The following is an 8,670-nucleotide window of genomic DNA, read 5'->3' as shown; positions in this document are numbered from 1 at the left end:
AAGTTTTTTCGGGTGCGGTTTTGGAAAAACCGACGGATTAGTCTCTTGTCCGGATATCCGTGGGCGAGGCCCCGAATGTGGGACCCCTGTCCCGCGCAAGAAGTGCTACTTCCGCTGCACGGTGGGAATGGGATCTCGCAAGTATCATCTCCTGTCTCCACATAGCCTTTCACATCCATAGGCTTCATATGCTCAAACCATTCGCCATGACAAGTCATATGGTTTGATGCTCCAGAGTCCATATACCAAGTGTCATCATTTTCACCATTCGACATCATAGATCCCACAACATGTTTCATGGCAAACAAGTGATTGCGCTGCCATCGTTACTGCTTGATGCATAATTTCCACCATGTTGTGCATAATGTCCACCATGTTGTGCTCTACCCCCTCTCAAATCATTTTGTTTGCAGAAATAATCACGTGCCATATGACCAAATTTCCCACAGTAATGGCATTCCACATTTTGCATAGATGTTTGTTGGCCTTGCTAACGTCCTCTACCATGAGGATTACCTCTGCCTCTCTGAGGTGTATATCCACGACCACCTTTAGTACCATATGTAGGCTGAAAATTCTGTTGTGGTGACCTGTCCTGCCATCCATGACCATTACCACGGCCACGTGATGCAAATCTCCCCCTGCCTCTCTAAAACCCCTTTGTGAATAGAAAGCCTGATTTCTGCCATTATCATCATGACTAGTAGATGTATCATGAAAGGAGTCACTGAGTTTAATTTCCTCAATAAGCAAGAGTGAAACCAACTCATCAAAATCTGGTAAACCTGTACTCCAAACCAAGATGGATGTATCAAAAGACTTATACTCCTTGCCAAGACCACGCAAGGTAATGTCTACCAAATCATCATCAGGCATGGGGGCATTGATTTTTGCCAATGCATCTACATACTTCTTTATCTCTTGTACATAATCATGGGTGCTCCTTCCTTTCCATTTCACATTATGAATCTGTTGTCACAACAACTAAGACTTGGGAGCACTAGTGTCTGTATCAAACAGCTTTACCAATGTATCCCATGCATCCTTGGGATTCTTAGCATCATGTATATGTATGAGTATAGCATCGAAAATACATATAGACAAGTAATGCAAAACTTTGTATGCTCTTTCTGACCATTGCTTATGAGCTATAACCTGCTGCTGTGTAGGTTGTCGGGGTGATTCTGGCTCTGGCTCTGCACCTGTAATAAGGTTCCAAAAACCTTTTTCCTTCAAAAAACTTTTAATCCTGTACTTCCATGCCTGGAAGTTCTTCCTATCCAACTTCTCACCCACAATTTGTACTGGGTTATCTGACATATTTGCTCAATGCAAATGCACTTTTTGCACACGTCCAAATCTGTAAAGAGCCTTCCTCAGCTCAACCACACTTTAATGAGTGTTCCAGACCCTCCAAAGTACTCAACAAACTTCACTTTTGATGTAGAAAATCAACCTGATTTGCATCCAAAATGAACTAGCATACGCAGTCCAAGGTACCCTATTTTGGCACGCTTTCCAAGGCTTCAAATTGCAATGTAGTGGTTCAATCAAGTGTGGATAACTTGCATTGAACCTAAACAAGCTCAATGTTATATATCAACACCAACCAAGGTGCGTACATACCAATTTTGTCAAACCCCCTTCTCTGTTTTGAGAAAAAACCAGAAAAACCAGTAAAACCAGTAGTAGAATTGCTCTAATTTGTTCAATGCTTGTCCAAATTGAGAAACCAGGCATTCATTAGCTTAGAAATGATGTCCACTAACTCCAAGTAAAAGGAATTAGACCAATTGTTTAAGATGAGAGAGTAAATAGTCTTATCATGGCGAATGGTTTGAGCATATGAAGCCTATGGATGTGAAAGGCTATGTGGAGAGAGGAGATGATACCCAACATGCTATCACACATGTTGGAAGTGTACCATTGGTTATACACAATGGTGAAATAAAATCAATGGCAGATGTCCTGTATGTACCTTCTATTACAAAAATTGGCCTCAGTTGGTCAAATGGTGGAACAGGGTTTACAGGTTCGTTTCAAACGAGCATGGTTGCTTCGTTGAGGATTTCAAAAATGGATCTAGAGTCATTGCCAAAGGCAAGAAAGAAGGCAGGTTATTTAAGCTGGATGCTGGGATTCCTGAGTTGAAATCAGTCATGTTCTCTAAAAGCTGAAATGTGGTACAGGACATTGACATGTGGCATAAAAGGATTGGTCATGTGAATATACAAAGTTTAGAGAACATGCAGGCAAGAGGCATTGTTAGTGGGCTACCTAGATTCAAGTATGATGGGAATATGCATGTTTGTGATGCCTGTCAGTTTGGAAAGTAGGCAAGGTTGCCATTTCCTAGAGAAGGCAACATGAGTAGCGGGCCACTTGAGATAGTTCATAGTGATGTATGGGGTCCTGCACAAAACCCATCCATTAAAGGCAGTTTGTATTATGTGACATTCATTGATGATTTCAGCAGAATGACTTGGATTTACTTTCTCAGAGAGAAAAGTGAAGTGTTGGGAAAGTTTATGGACTTCAAAGCTTTTGCAGAGAAGCAATATGGCTCTTGGATAAAATGAGGACACATGGAAGTGGTGAATACACCTCACATGCTTTTGAGCATTTCTTGAGAAAGCATGGCATAAGAAGGCAGTTAATCTGCAGGTATACACCTCAGCAAAATGGTGTTGTTGAGAGGAAGAATAGAGTTATTTGTGAAGTGGCCAGGCTAATGCTCAATGAAAAGAGCATGCCAGATTATTATTGGGCAGAAGCATGTTCCACCACAGTGTATATACTTAATAAGACACCCACAGCAGCCATACATGGAACTACGCCAGAGATGCGGCTTATAGGTTTTAGGCTAGACATTGGACACCTCAAAGTGTTTGGATGCATAGCTTATGTACATGTGCCTGACGAGAGAAGGAGGAAGTTGGATCCTAAGGCATAGAAGTGTGTGTTTGTTGGATATGCACAAGATCGCAAGGCATATAAATGTTACAATCCACAAACTAGGCAAGTGATTATCTCATGAGATGTGGTGTTTGATGAACTCGGTCTAGTTGGTACAAAACAAAGGATGAGGGTGTCATTGATTCTCTTGATGCTGATGTGCATGTGAACTTGCCACAAGCAAGTTCTATTTCTATGTCTGGGCCAGCAGAGCCTGAAAGTAGCACTATACGTCCATGGCCAGGACGCTTGAGGCATGAGAGTGTGAGCAGTGGGAGTAGTGTTGTGGATAAAGGGAAAAAGAAAGTTGAAGGAATTGGAATTACATGTTATAAGTCATCAAGTTCAGAGAGTTTGGATGAGGAACTTAGCATACCAGTTTTGCGCACACCTGGTGCAAGGTAGGATAGATATGTGCCTCCACATGCTAGAGTGACAGGTGTTCAGAGTGATCCGCATGCATTGCGGAGATCCCAAAGGGTCAAGTATCCAATTGACAAGTTGGAATTACGCATATATGACCTCTTTGGTGAAGCATGTGGAACCTACATGCTATACAGAAGCTATTGGGAAGCATGTATGGGAGAAGGCAATGGATGTTGAGATGGCCGCATTGGTTCATAAATGAAACATGGGATTTGGTTGTATTACCATAGGAAAAAAATGTTATTGGTTGTAAATGGGTTTACAAGGTGAAATTCAAGTCGGATGGTTCCATTGAACACCATAAAGCAAGATTGGTAGCTAAGGGTTATGCACAAACCCAAGGCTTGGACTATGATGAAACATTTAGTCCAGTTGCAAAGATGGGAACAGTGAGGGCAGTCATTGCTATGGCTACAGCAAATGGTTGGAAAATGCATCAAATGGATGTGAAAAATGCATTTCTAAATGGTGATCTACAAGAGGAAGTTTATATGGCACAACCAGAAGGATATGTACACCCGAGGTATCCCACTCATGTATGCAGATTAAAGAAAGCATTATATGGTTTGAAGCAAGCACCTCATGCTTGGAGTGATAAGATGAGTCGATATCTTATCTCCTTTAATTTGGATTTTAGGCTTCTACAGCAGATTCTTCACTCTATGTGAAGAAAATAGATCATTGGATTGTCTTACTTGTCATCTATGTGGATGACTTGATTGTGATAGGAGATCATGCTACAGATGTTATGAATGTCAAGAAGGCATTGAGTGGGCAGTTTGACATGAAAGACTTGGGTGAATTGAGATATTTTCTTGGGATTGAAGTGATCAAAGACCATGCAAGTACATGGTTAGTGCAACGCCAATATGCATTGGATATGTTGGCAAAATATGGGATGACAGGGTGTAAGCCAATGAGTACATCTTTGGAGCAGAATGTGAAGTTGCAGGCTGATTTTGGTGAGGAGTTGGATGATCCATCTATGTATAGAAAGATGGTTGGAAGCCTTATTTACATGACTATCACACGCCCAGATCTCAGTTATGCTGTGGGGCTAGTAAGCCAATTCATGCAGAGCCCCAAAAAACCTCATTTGGATGTAGTGAGATGCATTATGCAATATGTAAAGACCACTGCACATTATGGTCTTCTTTATGAGCATGGTAAAGTCTTGGATATACATGGCTACATAGATGCAGATTGGGCAGGTAGCTCGTATGACAGGAAGTCTACTAGTGGTTATGCCTTTACATTGGGAAGTGCAGTGGTGAGTTGGAGTAGCAAGAAGCAACCTACTGTTGCTTTATCTAGTACAGAGGCTGAATACAGGGGTGCAACCATTGCTACATGTGAAGGAGTATGGTTAAAAAATCTCTTGGCTGATTTGGGTGAGCCTATTGATGGCAAGGTTGTCATTCATTGTGACAACATGAGCAGCATACAGTTAGCCAAGAATCCAGTTTTTCATGCACGGACCAAACACATAGAGATCCACTATCATTTTGTAAGAGAGAAAGTGTATGATACAGTGGATTTGCAGTATGTGAAGACTGAAGAGCAGGTGGCCGACATCTTTACAAAGCCACTTAGCAGGGAGAAGTTTAAGTACTTCCGTACTATGTTGGCAGTACGTGGGATGAGCTTGAGGGGGAGTGTTGAGAGCTTTGAAAGCCCAAGCTCATCTACATCTTCATCTATGGCAGTACATCATGAGCTTGAGAGGGGCTGTTGAGATTCAAGCTCGATGTCAGCTTGTGCCAGCTGCACTATGTGCTGGCATGTTAGGTAGCAGCATGTGTGAGACATAAATGACCACGTCTAGCTGGTCATAGTGTGTGGACATTAGCTAGGGTTAGCTGTGTGTGGACACAACATATAGTGTGTGTTGTGTATTATGGATTATGGCTTTATGCATTGTGTAAGAAGGGAGATGGCTTCCCTCTATGGTGATGAAAAACAGGTAGAGGGAGAGGAGACACACACACAAGAGCAAACCCTAATGTATATTGCAAACCCTAACCATAGAGGGAAGCCATCTCCCTTCTCACACAATGCATAAAGCCATAATTCATAATACACAACTCGCACTATGTGTTACGTCCACACACAGCTAACCCTAGCTAATGTCCACACACTATGACCAGCTGGACGCGATCATTTATGTCTCACACATGCTGGTACCTAACATGCCAGCACATAGTGCAACTGGCACAAGCTGACATCGAGCTTGAATCTCAACAGCCCCTCTCAAGCTCGTGATGTACTGCCATAGATGAAGATGTAGATGAGCTTGGGCTATCAAAGCTCTCAACACTCCCCCTCAAGCTCATCCCACATACTCCCAACATAGTACGGAAGTACTCACACTTCTCCCTGCTAATTGGCTTTATAAAGATGTCGGGGCCACCTGCTCTTCAGTCTTCATATACTGCAGATCCACTATACCGTCCAACACTTTCTCTCTGACAAAGTGATAGTGGACCTCTATGTGTGTGGTCTATACATGAAAAACTGGATTTTTGGTCAACTGTATGCTGCTCATGTTGTCATAATGAATGACAACCTTGCCATCAATAAGCTCACCCAAATCAGCCACCAAGAGACTCTTTAACCATACTCCTTTACATGTAGCAATGGCTGCACCCTTGTATTCAGCCTCTGTACTAGATAAAGCAACAGTAGGTTGCTTCTTGCTACTCCAACTCACTATTGCACTTCCAAATGTAAAGGCATAGTTTGCACCCCAATGGCTCGAGAGAATAGATACCACAAGCATCACAAGGAGGTCGAGACTTGGGAGAGGCTCAAATAATAGGGTTTGGTCTCATCGATGCAGATATCCAACGAGCTCAAGAAAACTTTGTGAGTAGTGGAACTTGAATTTTAATTATCACCTAAGTGTCTCAATTCTTATATTGTTTTGCTTGTGGGGGCAGAGGTGCACATGGTGCAGATCCAGGAGAGGAGAATCTTGATGAAGATGAAGATGAAGATAAAGATGATGAAATAATTTGATTTGTTTTCTTAGTCAACTTCGGCATCGTTTGTCATTGTTGGACATGGTCAACTTATGTAATTCGTAATATAATAGTATTGTTGTAATGCCCATGATATTGTATTACATTTATTTTTTTGTGTATTTGCAGGTAATGTATTTCATAAGTGATAAAGTGTTTAAAAGAATTATGATTAATTAGTGTTTTAAAAACATGATTAAAAAAACGAGGGCAAAATGGGGGGGGACACATCACTTTCCCGTTATGCCCGTCGATGGATAGAACAGGAACTCGAGAGAAAGAAAGAGAGAGAGAGAGAAAGAGGGGATATACTTTCATCAATCACATGTTAACCTTATCAGTTTTGTTGTTAACCTTTCATATATACGTGGATATACGTTCATCATCACATGTTAACCTTATCAGTTTTGTTGTTAACCTTTCGATGGCATGATTTAAGTACACGTATCCCCCTATCTAAAAAGGAAAACTTTTAAAAAAAATACGAATGAATGTGTAAAATATGTGTCGATGGAACAGGAACGCGAGAGAGAGAGAGAGAGAGAGAGAGAGAAAGAGGGGGGCACAAAAGGCGAATACAAAATCTTGGTGTTGAAGAAGGTGGAGCCTCTGATCTTGGTGTCTCCTAAGTACGGCAAGCATTTCTGTTAGTTGGCCTGGCGACGCCTTATAAGATCGCCCTAGCTGCCTGTTAGTGCAACGTTGCAAGGGACACAATTTTCTGTAAATAATAACTGCTCTGACGTCGGTTTCTAGCGTCGCCTACGGCTTGAAAATACAGTAGTGGTATTAATTGTAACAACCTTCTAATGCAATACAACCCAATCCACCTATTCCCGTGTATGATCACTCTCTCTCACCATCTCGGTATCCTGCAAGATGGCTTGTGAACCTTCTCAGGTCTCTGGGTCAGCTATTCCACATTTTCCTCATATATTCCACATAATGTTCGTTATTTACAATAAGCTGGGCTGTAGATTCAATATCATTTACAACAAGGACTGTAGACTCCTGAAGCGTCGTGCGCTGCTGGCTGTGGCTGTGGTGGTGGCGACGGAGGAATTAAGGCACGATTGACCAGCTACAGATTGCAGGGCAGAGTTGGAGGAACTATTACTTTTATGCCTTCTTTTCAAAATCGCCCTGGCGTACCTTCTTTTTTTACTGCTTTTCGCCATAAGTGGGAGCTGTGCCGTAGTTTTGCAGGGCGTAACTGGCATGTCGAGCTTTATAGAGTTGGAGTCCGCAGCAACAGCCGCCGCAGACAAGCACCACTCGCAAGCCCAGTTGGCAGCTTGGGGTGAGAGCTTCAGATACCACCTGCTGCAATACCTGAAGAACGCGCAACTCTTAATCCCATAAAAAAAAATCGAAGAGCTGATCCTGCTATTCGACCACTGGCTAGGCTAGGCTAGAGCGCGAAAGCAGTGTTGTGCATTTATCAAGCCTAATTTCAACACTACAGTAGCAGTATATGTGTGACTTGGGACTCAGAAATGCTGCAGAAATAAGATACCTGTGCTGCACTCTCGTACGGCACGTATGGCAGCGGAAGAGCTCCTCCGAGAAGCCCACATCGCCACACATGCTGCACTCCTCCTCCAGCTCCTCCGGCCTGTCCATCATCACAAACGCAATAGATATCGATGGCTTCCCCGATTGTTCCGAACTTCCGTTATATGGGTACTGCACCCGCGGCCATTAGTGTTGACCCACACAATTAATTATACATTATTATTACTAAATAAAGGCAAATATGGGAGGTTAATTAGATGCCCCGTACGGTACACGAGTGACTCGTTGAATTTGCAATTTTTGTTTCGTTCTAAACCGCTGTAGCAATGATAATTAATTTCACAAACGCATCCCTTGATGTTTGAATAATAATATATGGTCGGAAGACTTTAAGAACATGACACGAAGACATCAACCACCATCGACGAGCACACCTCAGCTATATTATTGGACCCTCTGTCAATATTAAAGGGTTATAGAAATTTCAGAAATAGTCAAAGAAAAAAGATGTACAATTGGAGTGCTATATATATGATTTTAATATATAATATTACTAATCAAATTAGTGAGCAGATCATGTTTCTTTTTTGTTTTTGGCGCTAGCTCTTCCAGTATAGTTTTGCGTAAGATCAGATGTATGCACAATTGAACAACACAAAATGATGATTGTAGTAAGCTATTAGCTTGATAAAGTTGGGCTTGTGTATGCAGATGATTGGCATTACGGCCCATGCACAACTAGGGTCACAATTCT

The 8,670-nt window shown here is 42.0% G+C and overlaps 1 protein-coding gene across 1 annotated transcript; it reads right to left on the bottom strand.

Annotated features, from left to right (window-relative positions):
- Positions 1-7,164: 7,164 nt before the first annotated feature.
- Positions 7,165-8,097, bottom strand: LOC147612235 (uncharacterized). The gene is made up of 2 exons (XM_086784283.1): positions 7,918-8,097; positions 7,165-7,733 (listed from the first exon to the last, which is right to left on the bottom strand). Exons 1-2 carry the CDS (start codon positions 8,025-8,027, stop codon positions 7,391-7,393), a joined length of 453 nt encoding a protein of 150 aa, XP_086640409.1. The 5' UTR covers positions 8,028-8,097; the 3' UTR covers positions 7,165-7,390.
- Between the last annotated feature and the right edge of the window lie 573 nt (positions 8,098-8,670).

Source organism: Cibotium barometz, chromosome 46 (assembly GCF_041138505.1).
Source record: "Cibotium barometz isolate CiBa-2024 chromosome 46, ASM4113850v1, whole genome shotgun sequence".
Lineage (NCBI taxonomy): Eukaryota > Viridiplantae > Streptophyta > Polypodiopsida > Cyatheales > Cibotiaceae > Cibotium > Cibotium barometz.
Note: the sequence above shows the minus strand (reverse complement) of the source record. Positions and strands in the feature narration are given on the sequence as shown.